This window comes from Hyaena hyaena, unplaced genomic scaffold, assembly GCF_003009895.1.
Source record: "Hyaena hyaena isolate Hyena2069 unplaced genomic scaffold, ASM300989v1 scaffold_1257, whole genome shotgun sequence".
Lineage (NCBI taxonomy): Eukaryota > Metazoa > Chordata > Mammalia > Carnivora > Hyaenidae > Hyaena > Hyaena hyaena.
Genome location: NW_024081877.1, coordinates 177,546 through 198,037, shown reverse-complemented (window position 1 = coordinate 198,037; position 20,492 = coordinate 177,546). Strand labels below are relative to the sequence as shown.

The 20,492-nt window shown below is 37.6% G+C and overlaps 1 protein-coding gene across 2 annotated transcripts in view; it reads right to left on the bottom strand.

The window, feature by feature from the left end:
• PCDH19 (protocadherin 19) overlaps positions 1-20,492 on the bottom strand; it is a 158,912-nt gene that overhangs the window by 77,424 nt on the left and 60,996 nt on the right. For both annotated transcript variants that reach the window (XM_039223036.1, XM_039223037.1), the window contains one exon: positions 4,904-5,076. In XM_039223036.1, the coding sequence (XP_039078967.1) occupies positions 4,904-5,076 (173 nt within the window). The remainder of the gene's footprint in view (positions 1-4,903; positions 5,077-20,492) is intronic.

Here is a 20,492-nt window from a genome sequence, read left to right as displayed (position 1 = left end):
AGAGCCCTGCAGCACACTGCTTTGCAATATCACAAAATATTCTCCATTGAGAACTGCCTATTTTGCCAAGAAATTAATTGAAATGAGTGTTGAAATTTAGTGGGGTGGAAGGTGAGTCAGGAGGATAGGTAAGAGGATAAGGAAGGGATATTCACTTACTACCTCATAATTTCAGTAAAAGAACCAAAGGAGATAAAATTACAAATTGCTGGTAGAGTGTTGGAAGTGTAAACGTCTTAATACACCTGTGATTGAAACTAGAATATGCATAGCATGACGCCTACAGAATATTTTCATGGCTAATTTGTAATAGCAGTTGCACTGGGCACAGATCAAGTTCTTCAAATCCATGTTTTACACAACAAATATGTTAAATGATATTCAAGTGATAAACTACCAAATAAACAAGTTTAGTAAAATGCAGAACGATTTACACTTTCAGAAATAAAGTAATCATTATATTGCATTTGGATGTGAAAGCAGATAAATGTTATTGCAAGTTGCTATACATTTCTTCCATTTGGTATCAATTAGCATTGGAGGGAAACTCAGTGTTGTAGTGAACTCCAAATTAAGTGCACATTAGAGCAATTAGAGTCATCTTTTCAGTTGGTGAATTTATAATCAATAATTAAAATCATAAAGTAAGAGAGATTGAGTATGATTTGAAACATATTAGTTGAGCTTGGGACTAATATGTATAGTTCTAGGACATGATTCACAAAAATTCAATTTCATATCAGGACTACATATTTAAGTAAGCATAATGGTATATCCAAGTCATTACAAATGGCCATGCAAAGAAGCATGGAAGAGACAGAATCCTATTAACCCCAGCACTACTCAATCCTGAAATAACTCTGAGAGGAAGAGATTCAAACCCAGCAATAGCCCTAACTGTGCAACAAACCTATGAACCTCTAGCACCTCTGTCCTGTCTACTGGTCAGTTACTCTTCTTAGAGACTGTCTGCAGCAATTTTGCATTAGGTAAAATCCTTGGCCTTGCCAGCAGTTAATTTTACCAACTAACACAAATTCAGAAAGAGAAGACATTGGTTAAAAAATTTGAGTGTGACCCCCAATATCAGCACCAAATCATCTCAAGAACTAAATCAGGTATTAAAATCTCTGAGTGACAACACTTAATTGTTCTCAAGGCACACTGAGAGCTATAGAGAGATAGCACTCCGGAAAGTGCTATATGTGAGTAGAAAGTACATACAGGATAAAGAATTCTCCATCACCTTCTTTTCTGGGAAGCCATGACAATGAGAGCTGCATTACTGGGGACAAGCTGAGACATATTAATTAAAGGGCACACAGATGATAAATGAATTTGTAATTCAGTCACCTGGCAACAAGGAAATTCAGCTCAGCCAGTTCATCAACAAATTGACCTGGTCTTAGGCATGTTGAGAGTGATATCAGGATAACAATTCAGAAAGTAGCGATTTCTATCTTTCCTTCTTATCCCCACCCTGACGCACCTCATGGATGTATTATTAGGTTGGAGCAGTCAAAACATAATCCAAACTCAAGTGGCTAACTCCTGGGCTTTTCCCTTTGGGTGCAAAAGTCTGCCAGACATTCTTTCCTTGGTTCCCATCCCTAGGAATGTTCTCAGAGATGGGTTGCTGAAAATTAAGGGATTTGGGCATTTACCATGAAAGTCATGAAGCACCTCTGACACTCACACCGAACATTCTTCTGCTATAGCAATGATAAGAACAAAATCCATAGAAGATTTTGGCAGTGTGAAGAAGCACATGGCCCAGATGTCTGGAAATGTGGGGAACAAGTATAATTTTTACGTTTTCCTCAAATGCTGGCAACACAATAATAGCTCACTGAAGAACCCATTCCTAATCAAGGAAACATTAACAGATGCATAAAATTATCTTTATTTTAGGGGCACCTGTGTGGCTCAGTAGGTTAAGCATCCAAGTCGTGATTTCAGCTCAGGTCATGATCTCATGGTTTGTGGGTTCGTGTCCTACTTGGAACTCTCTTGAATTGCTTGGGACTCTCTCCCTCTCTCTGTGCTCCTCCCTCACTCACACTGCTTCTCTCTCTCAAAATAAATAAATTTTAAAAAGTATCTTTATTTTAAAAATCCGGAAACTCCCCATAAATCATGTGTCCATATAAGTGCAAAGAAAGATGGTCACTGAATTCTACTCTGAAACCAATATTGCATTGTATGTTAACTAATTTTAAACAGTAAAAAAGAAAGATGTACTAATATCAAGATTAGAAAACACAGAAAACTACAGTCATGAAATCCAAGGTAAGCCAAACAAAGGTATAAGGTACACTCTATTGAGTATATTTGGCCCAAATTTGCAGTGGTTCTGACAGGACCAGAAGAAATATTATCAGGATTAAAGTTAGTTGGACAAGGTCATTATAACCTTTATTCTTCAGAGACATCTTCTCAATCCTCAAGAACAGTTCAACTCTGGAACCACTAGGATTTCAGGCCACTTGGGTTTGAGATGCCTATCACAGTATTAATGAACCAAAGAGATCTGGGAATATTTTTTTTTCCTCATGGAATCTTTGAGACTTTCAGTACTAGTCGGAGTCTAGAGGAGATTCTATTTTCCCTCGTGGCCTTTCTAAATCAGTAGTCCTCAGAAGTGATAATACCATATTGCCCTGGAATTAACTATTCCAGTTAAAATAGTCACAAGATCAGCCATACATGGTAAATTTGCTCAGCGATTGTCTTTCAACTACTGTGTCTCAGGATAAAATGAGAAATATTATGTGAATACAGGATTTAGATAATAAAATGCTATAAAATGCTATAAAATGTTAATTGTTGAAATTATTGCTGTTGTTTGAGGTAGTGATAAATGAAGTGAAACAATTTATGTGGATAGTCTAGAGTTGATTTGGAATATAACAATTAAGTATTATTATGGAAAGCTCAGAAGTACTGGGATATCATAGGTTAGAGGCTGAGATGTAAGCAAGACCAGAATTCCCTATGTACCTAAAGTTTAATTACTGACTCAACCAAACTGAAAAAACGAACTCTAGCCACAGCTGGAATGATGGGGGGGAAATCAAGATATATACATAAAAATTGTATATTGAGGGGAAAAATGTCTGAAGGTGTTGCCAAGACGGAATACCAGAAAGTGTCTGTGTGTACATGCATGAGTGTACATCTTATATGTAGGAGAGTCTTGGAATAATGCTACACATTTGCTTTAGAATACTGTCATTATTATATAATTTACGCAGTATATATATACAATACATCTCATTTGTAAGAAAGACTCCCTCAGGAAAACTAGAATAGTCCACTGATACTGTTTTTCTAGAAAAAAATATGACAAAAAATTAAAACAGATGTTGTTCTAGCTAAGGATAAAGTGAAATTAATTATGGCTATTTCGTGTCTTACATTCACTTCATTTTTAAAAAGCGTCTAACTAAAACCCTTTGTGACATAAATGAAATGGCACTTTTTTGAGATACAAGACTAGTAACTGATATGTACCAGTTAACAGTGTGCCCTGTAACACACTACTAATCCTCTGAGACTTAAACAGTCTCTGTTTCAGTTATATGAATGTTTAATTTTTTCATCTTTAGTCTTAGTAAGGTTGCCCAGAAAGTATATTATCACTGCAGATGTCACCACTCACCAATTAGGGAAGACAGCAGTGCACAATCAGTAGTGACCTCTATATTTTATAAAGTTTAACGCTTGAGTCTGCTGGGGAGGGGATGGATTCGACAATAGAATCTACAGTGACTAAATTTTTTTCTATGAAAAACATTTTCTTTTGTGAATTGTGCGATTTTTTCCTTTGGATTAATTTATAAGAACAAAACAAAAGCATTTAATGATGTTACAGTGAAATGAAACAGTTGAAGACCAGCATATAATCACCATATTTTGTTTTCTCATCTTTAAGTCTTTTAGCCATGGGGCTTCCAGCTGAGCTTGTGTCTAGCTTCTCTCAAGACATAGTCAAGCATTCTGAAGCTTCACTGAGCCTAAACACCAAGCTGAATTAATAGTTCTTAATTGAAAAAGACAGGCTCTTTGCCTAACATGTATCAGTACATGTTACATCAGTACATTTGCATCAGTAAAACATTGAAAATGAGATCTGTGCCCAAGTCCATCTGAACATTCTGCCTTAGCTGAACTCTGCTAATGTTTTCATACCCTAGTTTCTGCCTAGCACAGTTTTAAATAGCTCCTCTTGCTAAAGCATGTGTGGCTACATTCTCGAAAATAGACTCTTCTTCATACATGAGAATGCCACTCCTGACATTTGCTTTGAGGTGTTTCTCACATGCACAGAATGCTACTTTGAGTCAGTCATATTTTCTCACCCTGGTCTGTCCTATGACCAATGGCATATATTTGTGTGGTAGCTAGACAGATTTGCCATTGCAACCCCACAGGCAAAATGGGAAGTTTGATACTTTTTCTCCTCAGCAAAGGGTATACAACCTGTGGTCAGAGAACAGGGTCTTTCTCTGGGTAAATTTAACCCACCTGATATGTAAATAAATCCCACTGCTTTGGTCTCAGTGCTATGTTCTGTGTGACTCGACTGATCAATTAAATTCCGTGTACTAAAGCAAAAAGGGGCATTTATTCCTGGTGAGAAGGCATCTGCTCATTTTCTATATGCTCAGTGCATTTATTATTGAAGAGAATGTATACAATATGTATATGTAGTCATCTATGAGGGTGAAGAAGACTCTGGTTAGATGTTAGGACACCTCAAAATTTTATAGATGCTACTCAGGTATGAGCACAGTGCACACCTTGACAACACACTCATTACAGTAAAGTAGTACAATGTACCTGCAAACATTCTGGGTTCTTTGGGATCTGTGGCTGCAACTTACATCCAACCAGCCCTTACCATGATCATGCATCTGAGATCCCATGGAGGTCACACTGGTGTTCAGCACATCATTGACAGCAGTATCACAGTACAGGCTCCGCTGGACATCATGCTCACTGTCAGTCTGGTCGCTCTCTTCATGACCACTATCCTTCAGGCTGTTGCCCTCTAAGTCCTTGAAGGTGGAGTTGCTGGGTTGAAGAAAGAATGGTAATTTACAACTGTGATAGATCTGCTTTTCAAAATCTTTCAGAGGCGGGGCGCCTGGGTGGCTTAGTCGGTTGAGCATCCGACTTTCGCTTAGGTCATGATCTCGCGGTTCGTGGGTTCGAGCCCCGCGTCGGGCTCTGTGCTGACTGCCAGCTCAGAGCCTGGAGCCTGTTTTGGTCTGTGACTCCCTTTCTCTCTGACCCTCCCCTGCTCATGCTGTCTCTCTCTTTCTCTCCTAGAAATAAATTTAAAAAAAAAAAAAAACATTAAAAAAAACTAAAAAAAAAAAAAAATCTTTCAGAGGCAAGTGATATCAGCTCTGTGGTGAGGCCAAGAGTGACTGGATTGTCCAAAAGAGTAGAAAGAGAAATTTTCTGTTTAAAGATAGTTTTTGTTGAACACTGCAGAGAGGTTACCACTATTGGATGCTGATGCAGCTAATACTTTCATTCACTTATCTTCAATGCATTACTACAACAGGCAAGGTGGAAGAAGGTACAAATCTGAAACCACCACCTGCAAAGAATATCACCGTTTCAGAAGATTTTCTCTCTTCTCATAGGATCAAAGTAAAATAATAACCAATGTTTGCTGATTGATTACTATATATAAGGCACTATTCTAAATGTTTGACATGAATTAACTTTTTTAAATCATCATAACTACATGAGAAAAAGATACCATTAATATTCCCATTTACAGATGAAAAATCAGAATCACATGGAAGTTAAATAACTTGACAAAGGGCATTCAACTGGTGAAAATTTAGTAAGACCAACCCAGGCCAGGCAGTCTAGCTCCAGAGCCTGGAACCTTAACCACTATGTATACTGCTTCTCTAAAAATGTCTACTAATCAACTGCAAAAATGACAGTGGCAGTAATTGAGGTAATGCAATTAAAATATAAATCAGGATCAGAGAACTCAGGTGAGTTTTTATAGAGAAAAAAAGAGAAATTCAAACAAGCAAAGGAGAAGCAGGAGTTGAGAAGAGGACAGTCTTAGTGCATGCATGGTAAGATGAAACTGAGAACCAGAGAGTGAGTGCTAATAGTACTGTGGGTGTAGTTATGGTAAGAAGATGAAAACTCAGCTGAAGAGTTAATGGGTCAATTTTTCTTGCATTTGTTAAGTCAATCCACCATACAATGTACTAAACATACTATCTAAGAACCTCACACAAAAATAGAGAATGATATATACTGTACATCCATAGAGGCCCCACCTGTTATTTCTAATACTTTGTATGTTCTGACAGAATCTGCAGATGTGCAACACCATGGACCATAAATTATGCATCTGAAATACCTAGTGAATGTTGAATCCATTCCCCAATCAATGAGGAAGTAGCAAAGGCATACTTAAGAAAATGTGTTGTCTCAACAAGGGAGAGTGTCATGCTTTTAAATTAGGACAAGTCCCAACAGACCTACTATACCTCTGAAAAGCGAGCCCTGTGGAGATGATAGTGCAAACTTGCTTGATGTGCTCAACGTTATACATCCACAGGCCTCTCTGAGGCTTTGATAAGAACATTCAGTACATATGATGAAGAGCTATGCCATGGACACAATGGATACGTTGTCATTCTCCACATTGGTCAAAAGGAATCACAGCAGATTTTTAACATATGACCAACCTAGATATAGAATGCTTGCTGCCCTGAATATGAAAAGAAAAGATCAAAAGGCCAGTAACTGGAAAGCCATAATTATAAGAAAATGAAGAGCAGAAGAGAGTAAAGCATTGACCTGTTTGCTAATTATTTTCAGAAAGGATCACTGAGCATCACCTGTATTAAAACTAAAATCATTCAATAGGCCAACTCAATCAGCTTCTCCAAATTATGTCATCCAGCTACTCAGCCATGTGGACCCACCAACATGCAGTTCTAATAAAAAACCAATAATCCTATAATTCCTTTATGGTCAAGAAGACCAATTGTAACACAGGCTTTAGAGTGTGTAGCCATTTCTACCTTTATGACACAGATGTTAGGGCTTCCTGTAAATACTAATCCCACAGCTTAAACAGATTCAAAGTTTATCTTTTAGAAAAAAAAAATGGTCCTGCTCACATGAAATCTTGCATCTCAGAAGAAAGGAAATGACCTGTATGGATCATATATTTTATTTATTTATTTATTTATTTATTTATTTATTTATTTATTTATTTAAATAGTTTATTGTCAAGTTGGTTTCTTTTTTTTTTTTTTTTAATTTTTTAATTTATTTCTAGAAGAGAGAGAGAGACAGCGTGAGCAGGGGAGGGTCAGAGAGAAAGGGAGTCACAGACTCTGAAACAGGCTCCAGACTCCAAGCTGGCAGTCAGCACAGAGCCCGACGCGGGGCTCGAACCCACGAACCGCGAGATCATGACCTAAGCGAAAGTCGGACGCTTAATCGACTAAGCCACCCAGGCGCCCCTTTTTTTTTTTCAATTTTTTTTAATTTTTTTTTAAGTTGGTTTCTATATAACACCCAGTGCTCATCCCCACAAGTGCCGTCCTCCATGCCCATCACCTCCCTTCCCCTTCCCCCCATCCAATCAGCCCTTGGTTTGTTCTCAGCATTCAAGAGTCATGTCTTTTTATAACAAATATTAATTTTTACTTGCATCTCTGGTATCTGGAGCACATCAAAATTTATTTAATCCACAACACAAAATTGCTACTTTAAGCCAGAAACTTCAACCCTGAATCGAGTGCATTTCAGCAGTTGTCAAAACATGCTTAAGACATACATTGAAGAGGAATATAAGGACAATACAAGTAACCATCCCTTAGACCAAGGTTTAGAAACCTTGTTACTATTGACATTTTTGTTGTCTAGGGCTGTTCTGCACATTGTAGGATATTTAACAGCATTCCTGTCCTCTTCCCATTAGATGCTAGTAGTACCTCTCCCAAAAATTATAACCAAAACTGTCTCCTTACATTGCCAAGTCGCCCTCAGTTGAGAATCACTGCTTTAGGCTCTTTAAAACTCTATTCCTGGGGTGCCTGGGTGGCTTAGTCGGTTAAGCGTCCAACTTCCGCTTAGGTCATGATCTCGCGGTTCGTGGGTTCGAGCCCAGCGTCAGGCTCTGTGCTGACTGCCAGCTCAGAGCCTGGAGCCTATTTCAGAGTCTGTGTCTCCCTCTCTCTCTGACTCTCCCCTGCTCATGCTGTCTCTCTCTCTCTCCTAGAAATAAATAAAAATATTAAAAAAATAAATAAAAAAATAAAACTCTATTCTTGTGGCATATTAGATTTCCAGACTGTAGTGGAAAGAGCACTGTCATTAGAACAAGTGATAATCCATACTCTGTCACTTTATGGGACGCTGAGCTTGATATCTAATGTCTTTGAGCCTCAGTTTCCTTGTCTGTAAAATGCATTTGCTAAAAGCTTCTTCACAAGGCCATTTTGAGGACTCAATGAGATAACTGTACATGAAGTACCAGGTACACACAAATGCTCAATAAATGGTTATTGTTTATATAATCATTACTCCATATGATAATGTCTTCATTGAGTTATAATTAAATATTATCTGTGGTCTTTTTATAGAATTAATAAAGGAAATATATATTTAAATAATGTTTATCTTTCATAAACTATAGTCAGACACTGTCAACTATGTTAATTTCTCTTAGAATTCAGGAACAGGAAAAGAAATTCTCCTGTCAAATGTGTGTCCTTCCTTAATTGAAAAATGAGAACTATGTACCGTGGTGTACTTACAATTTTGCCTTGGCTTCTCAAAAGCTTCAAGATAAATATAATGTTTAATTGCAGTGATTTGGATGCCAGGGATCTCTATTTAGCTTTTCCCAATTGGTTTTGGATCTGCCTTTTTAAAAGTGGGAACACCCATTTTATATGCAGCTGAATATTACAAACCATCTTAGAGCTTTTGTTTTTTTGGTAGAAGTGAGATAAATAATAAAATAGTGAAACATTGACTACTAGGATCTATGGGACTGGTAGTGTGAGTTTAAAAAGTCAGGTATTCCTGGCTAAAATCAACAACATAAGAAACAACAGGTGTTGGAGAAAATTTGAACCCTAATGCACTGTTGGTGGGAATACAAACTGGCAGCCACTGTGGAAAACAGTATGGAGGCTAGTCAAGAAATTAAAAATAGAACTACTCTATAAAATCTAGTAATCACATTCCTGGATATTTGCCCCCAAAATACAAAAACACTAATTTGAAAAGCCATATGCACCCCTATGTTTATTGCAACATTATTTACATACAATAGTCAAATTATGGAAGCAGCCCAAGTGTCCATCAATTAATGAATGGATAAAGAAGTGAGATATATGTATACAGTGGAATATTATTCAGCCATAAAAAAGAATGAAACCTTCCCATTTTCAACAACATGGATGGAGCTAGAGAGTATAATGTTAGGTGAAATAGGTCAGAGAAAGACAAATACTATATGATTTCACTCATATATGGAATTTAAGAAGCAAAACAAAAAGAGGGAGACAGAGAAAGAGGCAAACCAACAAAGAGACTCTTAACTATAGAGTACAACCTGGTGGTTACCAGAAGAGATGTAGGTGGAGAAATCGGTGAAATAGGTGATGGAGATTAAGAGTACACTTAGCATGATGAGCACTGAGTAATGTACAGAATTGTTGAGTCACTATATTGTACACCTAAAATTAATGTAACACTGTATATTGATTATACTAGAATTAAGATTAAAACCCTAAACATTTTCTTCAAAGAAGCAAAAAAAGCCAAGTATTCTCTGAAAAAACGCAAGAGGTATAACTCCTCTCCCCCAGACCCTGGAATAGTTAACCCACTTAAAGATCAATTTGACCATCTGACAAACTAAGTACCACTTACTCTAATCTTGTCAGGACTTTTAGTAGCTTAATGAATGGATTTGTGCAAAGCAGTTTAAGATCCTGTGAGCAAAATGCTGCAAATTGTAAAACAGCCTGGTAAATGGCTACTCACCCAAAACAAATAACAGTTTATGACAGGCACAAAAAGTGCTGATTTCACTTGCTTTATTACTTGTGTACATCTTGGGAGATGAAAGACTTGTAAAACAACTTTTGTGGGACAATAAATTAGGAGTACCTATTTGCAAAGTTATTGTATATGCAAATATTTCTATTATTGTGCTGGTGGCCAACAGAGGGACAGATTTGCTTGAAAACAACTAGAGCAAGACTCTGAACATAAGAGTTACTCAGAAAATGCTTCATAAATAAACATTATTCAAATTCTGACCCATATTTACCCTTTAAAATATTGGAAATCTTTCCAAAAGACAGAATAATCTGAAAGGAAATAGTTCATAGCTTCCCAGTAGATGACATCACATACCCAAGGAATGCCATCTAAGAATGAGAATGAGGAGGGAGGAAAAGTCAAAAGAGTGTTGTAACTATATTTAGAGAATATAAAGATGATTCCACAGTGGTTCCTGGACCTCCTACCTGTATCTCAATCACCTTGTGAACCTATGAAAAACAGAGATTCTCAAGGGAGGGAGCTAAAGAGTTTGCATTTAACAAGCCTCCCAGGTGATCCTAATGCACAGTAAAGGTCAGAAATTTCTGGTTTACAGGGAAGTTTAGTGCTAGTTTTCAATGGAAAAAATGCTGAGATTTGCCTCAACTTCTTTCATTCATTCATTCAATAAATATGTACCCACACTTGTTTTAGACAAGGCATCATACTAGGAGCTGCAAGATCCCCAGAACAATTTGGGTGGAAAAGGAAAGCACTATGTACGGTTTAGGAGCCACTGTTCATTTTCCTTTCCACACTGCTTCAGTACCTTGTTCATTTCCTGTTTTATTTTCTTTGAGCTACAGCCTCATTCCCTGCTTGATATTGCTACAAAAGCACTTAAGGAGTGGATATCAGATAGCAGCACAGAAACCAAGCGTGAGGAGAGAGAGTGTTGCAGCAGGGGGCAAAGTTCAACTGCTGACTTTCCTTGCTCTGAGAAGATAGTAAGGAAACAAACATAGCAGGAAGAAAGTCCATCCAGAAAAATTTCTGAATCGTCTTGGCTTATTAATCTGGAATTTGGCATAAGCCTTGGGTACACCTGCACGTTCCAAGTGATATTATAAAACCCCCAAGCTACAAAAGTATAATACCAGATTCCGTGGTTCAAAGATTATGTGCCATATATTTTCCCTATCCCTTCCAGAACCACTCGTTACCCTTCTTAACCTTGACTTGTGCTAAGGGGACCCCCATTGTTCTCTGTTTTTCCGTTGGTTTACCTAAGGAAAATAGATGTGAGAGAGAAGAAGAAGCCTGCGTGTAAACTGTCTGAACAAGTTAACAGCTGCTAGAGAATGCCAAAAATAAGGGCCCAAGGAGCATCCTTGGATAGCTAGGAAGTGAATAGAGGAAAAGAAAATCAATAGGAAAAGAAGTTCTCAAAATTCACCTGAAATTGGATTCAAAGAAATAAGACTTGATAGCAAAATTAAAACTGATAATATGATTCAGAATTTCCTGGCTGGGATATTTTTTCCATGCATGTAAATGGATCCTCAAGAAACCATATACAGTGAAACCCCTTTCAAACATAACTGTGAGCTATTTAAACACAGTTTGTGTGGTTTTATCACCTGGTGTTACTCAACACTCTCTCTTAACATTTTCCACACATTTTATATTTAAAGTGGTTAGTCCCTATGAAAGCATATGACACAAGATTTCCTGTGTCATTCCAGGTATTGTGCTTTGTCTACTCTCAATTGATCCCATAAATTCCAAGGCTTTTGTGGTTTCTCAAATCCCTCAAGGTTCCAAAAACAAAACCTGGCAAAAATGCATGTGTCCCTGAGCTTTCAGATGTTTCATATTCATCAAAGGGGTCCCTGGTAAAAAGATGCTATTTGGGGTTTCAGGCAACATCAGGAGACTTTTCCACTGAAAGTCCATTAAGTCCAGGTTGTGCAATTTGTGTGTATGTATGTGTAAACAAAATCACATAAAGTAATTAATCCAAATCAAAGGTTCTTAGTGAGTCCCAAAGCTGCTGTAGAATTACACATATCCCAAAAACTAAATGTTTGAACATTATGTTTTCATCTCACCAGTCTGCCTGTGCATTGGATATTTATGGCTGACCTAAGACAGTGAGGGTCCCCAGGAGTCTCAGCTTTTTGCTATGCTCTGAAAATCAGGCTCATGTTACCAGTTTAACCTGGTCGTAGAATTCCCAGGTATCCAGAGCTAGCCCAAGGGACCTGTGAGGGTACGTCAAGTCATCATTATCAGAATTTTTAAAACGGAGCTTTGAAATAACAGTCCCAAAACAGAAAACAAAGCAGATTTCTGCTGCAAAAGTACTCTAATCAGTGCACAAAAAGAGGCATTTTATTTCCTACTGAAACAGTCAGATAATTTTGAATTCTTTACCTTTTGTTTTTATTCTGTAGGCTAAGATAATATTCAAAATGGATTCCTCCCAACCTCTCAAAAAAATTCCAAACTATGCTATGGCTGGTAATGCTAGGCTGTTCATTTTGTTTCATGATAATTAACAATCTCACTTAAGGTCACAGACATTTCTGGACCAATATAGATAAACCTAGCATGTTTTCAGGGGTTACTGAGGATCATGAATTAAATTTCATGAATTAAATTAAATATGATTAAAGTTGTTTGTTTAACAAGCCAGTTTATTCTTCAAATCCTACTCATTTGGTGATGTAAATTTATGGGATTAGAGCCACCAAAATAATAGAATTTTATCATCTTCTCTACTGTAGCCCTAACATACCCTGTTTGCCTCTCTATTTTATTTATATTATCTTAACAAACACACTCAGAGTTCAATTTTAGCTGCAGACTAACCACTGGACCTTTCTAGAGGATTTTTGCATGAAGCAATAATAAAGGCATCATCTAAATAGTCAGCACTGGTTTCTCAGTACAATGAATTCTCCAGTTTGTTTAGTTCTCCCTCCTTAGAGTGCTCCCTGAACAGGGAATCTTCCTTGGCAGTATTCAGCTCTGTATTCACATATACCATGGGTAACTGGATTATGACCAATCAATCACACAAATCTTAACTTTGAATGCTACATTTGAAACATTCCAAATATTTTAAGTAGTGAATTATGCAAAGTTCTTTTCTTTTCCTCTCACACCTACAAAGTGTTTAAAAGATAAGAAATTAACTTGTGGGATGAGCAGTGGGTGTTATATGGAAAACGACTTGACAATAAACTATTTAGAAAAAAGAAATTAGTTTATCTTCCATTAAAGTATTTTAAAAATGTTTCCAAAGGTGTCAAAACAACAGCAATCTTGAAATTCATTGAAAGTTCCACATTAAGGCCTCTCTTTATTTAAAGAGCAACAATTTTGATATCAACATGATTTTGATAGTATCCGTTTTCTAATATTAGATTTCAAAATCATCAAATGAAACTACATTTCAATATGATCCCAGTTCTTTTAATTTGGGTTTATGAATAAATCTTGATGTAAAGAAATATGGTAAAATGCCAACAATGATTATTTTGAGGTAGTAGAATTACAATGATTTTTATTATTTTATGTTTTTCTGAATTTTTCAAGTATCATACAATAAGTAGATAGGCATTCATTTTAAAATCCAAAACATGGTATCAATAAAGCACACGGACTAAGACCTGGAAATGAGGCAGGGTGTGGGGCATAGAACACAGCCCAACTTGGCTATGCCCACAACACAGGGAGATCGGATCCAAAGGAGTGATTTGCAATGCTTGGTTCGAGAAGGGACTAGGTAACACCATATTTCTCCCCACAACCACCAGGGCGGGGCCTCAGAGAGTGGACAGCTGGACACAATGAAGGCTAAGACCCTCCCACACTAAACCACGCCAATCCCAGCTAGAGAGCTGCTTTTTTTTTTTTTAACTGAAATATTACTTTGTTTTTTATTTATTTATTTATTTTTACAAATAGTTTATTGTCAAGTTGGTTTCCATATAACACCCAGTGCTCATCCACACAAGTGCCCTCCTCCATGCCCATCTCCCTCCCCACACACCCATCTGTCCTCAGTTTGTTCTCAGTATTCAAGAGTCTCTCATGGTTTGCCTCTCTCCCTCTCCCCCACTATTTACCTCCTTCTTCTCCCCCATGGTCCTCTGTTAAGGTCCTCCTAATCCTCCTATATGTGCAAACATATGGCATTTGTCCTTCTCTGCCTGACTTATTTCACTCAGCATAACACCCTCAAGGTCCATCCATGTTGCTACACATGGCCAGATTTCATTCTTTCTCATTTCCATGTAGTATTCCATCGTATAGATAAACCACATCTTCTTGATCCATTCATCCATTGATGGACACTTAGGCTCTTTCCATGTTTTGGCTATTGCTGAGAGTGCTGCAATGAACATTGGGAGGCATCACCATCCCAGACTTTAGCCTCTACTACAAAGCTGTCATCATCACGAAAGTATGGTATTGGCACAAAAATAGACACATAGACCAATGGAATAGAATTGAGAACTCAGAATTGGACCCAAAAGTATACACCCAACTTATCTTTGACAAAGCAGGAAAGAGTATCCAATGGAAAAAGACAGCCTCTTTAACAGATGGTACTGGGAGAACTGGACAGCAAAATGCAGAAAATGAAACTACATCGTTTTCTCACACCATACACAAAAATAAGCTTTTTTTTTTTTTTTAACCTGAGCCCCGGGGAAGACCAACAAGGATGCACTGCCATGAATAATCCTAGATAATTCTTATTTTCAGATATATTCTCCCTTTTCTCATTTATAACCCTCCACTCTGCTGGTCTGGGCACTTTTGTCACTTGTTTGCTTAAACAGTCACATTTAATCCATTTTCTAAAATTACATTCTAAACCTCCAATGCTACCTTTTTATCTCGTTCTCTCTCTCTGGAGTAATCAGACTATATAGTTTCTCTGAGTAACATCTTCATTTTTTTCTCATCACCTCTAACCATATTCAATGACTGTTCACTCTGAATCAAGCCTCTTAGTCTTTCTGCCCGGTCATTTCATTTCCAATTTCACTTCCTCCCCGCCCTGTCATTTCTCTCATTATATATGCTCTTCCATCAGCACAACATACACCTGGCTCTTTATTTGTAGCTAGGAATTCTGGTTTTATGCCTTTAGACTGTCCTTTGTCTTTTGGGTTTCTTCTTTCTTCTTCTCTTCTTTTTTTAATTTTTTATTAATTTTAATTTTTATTATTTGTCTCCCCTCCTTCCTCTTTTTTTTTCTTTGTTTTGTTTTGTTTTTTGTCCCATCCTTTTTTTCTTTTCCATTGTCCCTTTCGGTTTGCATGTTTGTTGGATTTCTCTGTGTATTTGTGTACCTTTGTTCCCTGTGTCGTTGTCTGTCTATTTTCTTTACCAGGGCTACCTCAAGAAACAAGCCAAAGTACACATGGTGGAGAGTCCCAAATACCACTACGAGTAAGGAAATAAAATAACCAAAGGTTCAACAAGAGAAACCAAGAGACACCATTCAAAGAACACTTCTTGAATGGACAGGCCCTGGACAGTCCAAGTGCCCTCGTTAATACAGCATCACCCGCAGGGGCAGAGTGCATAACAAGCTTTAAAAATTAACAAGAGATAGAAAGCTACCCAAATTGACGAATCAGAACTTTCCTCCAAAGAAATTCCAGGAAGAAGTGACAGCTAAAGAACTGCTCAAAACAGATCTAAGCAACATAACTGAATAAAAATTTAGAACAATAGTCATAGACTTAATTGCTGGGCTTGAAAAAGCCATGGAAGACATCAGAGAAACTATTGCTACAAACACTATGGAGCTTAAAAATAGTTGTGATGAATTTTAAAATGCTATAAATGAGATGCATAATAAAATGGAGGCGTCCAATGCACGATTGAAGAGGCAGGAAGGAGAATAAGTGGCTTAGAAGACACAATTATAGAAAAAGAGGAAGATGAGAATAAGAGAGATAAGCTGATCCAGGAACACAAAGGAGAGTTCAACAGCTCAGCAATACAATCAAACGGAACAATATTTGTATCACAGAAATTTCAGAGGAGGAGGAGAGAGAGAAAGGTGCTGAGGAAGTCCTTCAACATATTATAGCAGAGAACTTCCCCAACCTGGGGAAGGAAATTGACATTGAAATTCAAGAGGCACAGAGAACTCCCCTCCGACGAATATTAAATCAATCTTCTGCACGACATATCAAAGAGAAACTGGCAAAACATAAGGACAAAGAGAGAATTCTGAAAGCGGCTAGGAAGAAAAGGGCCCTAACATACAAAGGGAAACGTATCAGAGTAGTGACAGAACTATCTACTGAAACTTGGCAGGCCAGAAAGGAATGGCAGGAAGTCTTCAATGTGAAGAACAGGAAAAATATGCAGCCAAGAATCCTCTATCCAGCAAACCTGTCATTCAGAATAGAAGGAGAGATAAAAGTCTTTCCAAATAAACAAAAATTCAAAGAATTTGTCACCACTAAACCAGCCCTATAAGAAATCCTGAGGGGGATTCTGAGAGAAATGTTGCAAGGAACGCAAGATACCAGAGACACCACCACAAGCATGAATCTCACAAAGGACACGATGACTCTAAAGCCATATATTTCAATAATAACCCTGAATGTAAATGGGCTGAATGTTCCAATCAAAAGACATAGGGTAGCAGAAAGGATAAAAAACTAAAATCCATCTATTTGCCGTCTACAAGAAACTCATTTTGGACTGGAAGATACCTTCAGATTAGAAGTAAGGGGATGGAGAAATCTCTATCATGGTACTGGAGGTCAAATGAAAGCTGGAGTAGCTATACTTATATCAGACAAACTGGACTTTAAAGTAAAGACAGTAACAAGAGATGAAGAAAGGTATAATAATTACAAGGTCTTTCCATCAGGAAGAACTAACAATTATAAATGTCTACGCACTGAATATGGGAGCACCCAAAAATATAAAACAATTAATCACAGACAGAAACAATCTTACACATAAGAATGTGATAATAGCAGGGGGCTTTAATACTCCACTTACAGCAATGGATAGATCAACTAGACAGAAAATCACTAAATAAACAGTGGACCTGAATGACACAGACCAGATGGATTTGACAGATATATTTAGAACTCTACATCCTGAGGCCATGGAATTCACTTTCTTCTCAAGTGCGCATGGCACATTCTCCAAGATAGATCACATACTGGGATGTAAAGCAGGCCTCAATAAATAAAAAAGAATTGAGATCATACCGTGAACACTTTCAGATCACAATGCTATGAAACTTGAAATCAATCACAGGAAAACTCTGGAAAACCTCCAAAAATGTGGAGGTTAAAGAACACACTTCTAAAGAATGAATGGGCCAAACAGGAAATTAGAGAAGAAATTTAAAAATATATGGAAATAAATGAAAATGAAAATACAACAATCCAAAGTCTATGGGATGCGGCAAAGGCAGTCTTAAGAGGAAAGTGCATTGCTCTCTGGGCCTATTTCAAGAAATTAGGAAAAGCGCAAGTACAAAATCTTACAGCACACCTAAAGGAACTAGAGGGAGATCAACAAGAGTACCCCAAACCCAGTAGGAGAGGGGAAATAATAAAACTCAGGGCAGAAGTAAACAATATAGAAACCCAAAAAACAGTTGAACAGATCAATGAAACCAAGAGTTGGTTTTTTGAAAAAATAAACAAAATTGACAAACCTCTAGCCATGCTTCTCAAAAAGAGAAGAGAGAGCACCCAAAGAGACAAAAATCATGAATGAAAATGGACTTATTACAACCAATGCCTCAGAAATACAAGCAATTATCAGGGAATACTATGAAAAAGTATATGCCAACAAACTAGACAACTTAGAAGAAATGGACTAATTCCTAAACCCATACTCACTACCAAAATTCATACGGAAAGAGATAGAAAATCTGAACAGACCCATAACTAGAGAGGAAATCAAATCAGTTATCAAAAATCTCCCAACAAATAAGAGCTCTGGGCCAGATGGCTTCCCACGAGGATTCTATCAGACATTTAAAACAGAGTTAATACCCATTCTTCTCAAGCTATTCCAAAAAATTGAAACTTCCAGACTCATTTTATGAAACCAGCATCACTCTGATTCCCAAGCCAGACAGGGATCCAGCAAAAAAGAAAAGAGAACTATAGGCCAATATCCTTGATGAATACAGATGCAAAAATGCTCAACAAGATACTTGCAAATCGAATCCAACAGCACATAAAAAGAATTATCCACCAAGACCAAGTGGGATTCATTCCTGGGTTACAGAGCTGGTTCAACATTCGCAAATCAATCATTGTGATACATCACATCAACAAAAGAAAAGAAAAAAACCATATGATCCTGTCAATAGATGCAGAAAAAGCATTTGACAAAATACATCATCCCTTCTTAATAAAGACTCTAGAGAAAGTCGGGATAGAAGGAACCTACTTAAACATCATCAAAGCCATCTATGAGAAGCCTTCAGCTATCATCATCCTCAACGGGGAAAAACTGAGATCTTTCCCCCTGAGATCAGGAATACGATAGGGTTGTCCACTCTCACCACTGTTGTTTAACATTGTGCTGGAAGTCCTAGCATCAGCCATCAGACAACAAAAGGAAATCAAAGGCATCAGAATTGGAAAAGAAGTCAAACTCTCACTTTTCGCAGATGATGTGATACTCTACATAGAAAACCCGGCAGACTCCATCAGAAACCTACTAGAACCAATCCATGAATTCAGCAAAGTTGCAAGATACAAAATCTACGTACAGAACTCGTTCGCATTTTTATACACCAACAATGAAGCAACAGAAAGAGAAATCAAGAAGCTGATCCCATTCACAATTGCACAAAAAACCATAAAATACCTAGGAATAAACCTAACCAAATAAATAGGAGATCTGTATGATGAAAACTATAGAAAACTTATGAAGGAAATTGAAGAAGACACAAAGAAATGGAAAAACATTCCATGCTCATGGGTCACAAGAGTAAATATTGTTAAAACGTCGTTACTACCCAAAGCAATCTACACATTCAATGCAATTCCAATCAAAATTGCACCAGCATTCTCTTCAAAACTAGAACAAACTATCCTAAAATTTGTATGGAACCACAAAAGACCCCGAATAGCCAAAGTAATTTTGAAGAATAAAACCAAAATGGGAGGCATCACCATCCCACACTTTAGCCTTCACTACAAAGCTGTAATCATCAAGATAGTATGGTATTGGCACAAATACAGACACATAGACCAATGGAATAGAATAGAGGACTTAGACTTGGACTCACAAATGTATGGCCACCGAATCTTTCACAAAACGGGAAAGAATATCCAGTGGAAAAATGACAGCTTCTTTAACAGATGGTGTTGGGAAGACTGGACATCAACATGCAGAAGAATGAAACTAGATCATTTTCTCACACCATACACCAAAATAAACTCAAAATGGGTAAAGGACATGAATGTGAGACAGGAAACCATCAAAACGCTAGAGGAGAAAGCAGGAAACAACCTCCTGGCCTCAACTGCAGCAATTTCTTACTTGACGCATCCCCGAAGGCAAAGGAATCAAGAGCAAAAATGAACTACTTGGACCTCATCAAGATCAAAAGCTTCTGCACAGCAAAGGAAACAATCAGTAAAACTAATAGGCAACTGACGGAATGGGAAAAGATAGTTGCAAATGACATATCAGATAAAGGGCTAGTATCCAAAATCTATAAGGAACTCATCAAACTCCACACCCGAAAAACAAATAATCCTGTGAAGAAATGGGCAGAAGACACTTCTCCAAAGAGGACATCCAAATGGCCAACAGACACATGAAACAATGCTCAGCATCCCTCATTATCAGATAAATACAAATCACAACCATACTGAGATACCACCTCACGCCGGTCAGAGTGGCTAAAATGAACACATTAGGAAACTATAGATGTTGGCGAGGATGTGAAGAAATTGGCACCCTCCTACACTTGGCGGGGATGTAAGCTGGTATAACCCCTCTGGAAAACAGTATGGAGGTTCCTCAAAAATAATTAACAATAGAACTCCCCTATGACCCAGCAGTAGCACTGCTAGGAATTTATCCAAGGGATACAGGAATGCTGATGCATAGGGGCAGACGGACCCCAATGTTCACAGCAACACTCTCAACAATAGCCAAAACATGGAAAGAACCTAAGGGTCCATCAACTGATGAGTGGATCAAGAAGATATGGTATATTTATAGAATGGAGTACTACATGGCAGTGAGAAAGAATAAAATCTGGCCATTCGTAGCAACATGGATGGACCTAGAGGGTGTTATGCTGAGCCAAATAATTCAGGCAGAGGACAGATACCATATGTTTGCACCTATAGTGGATTAGGAGGAACTTAACAGAGGACCATGGAGAAGAAGAA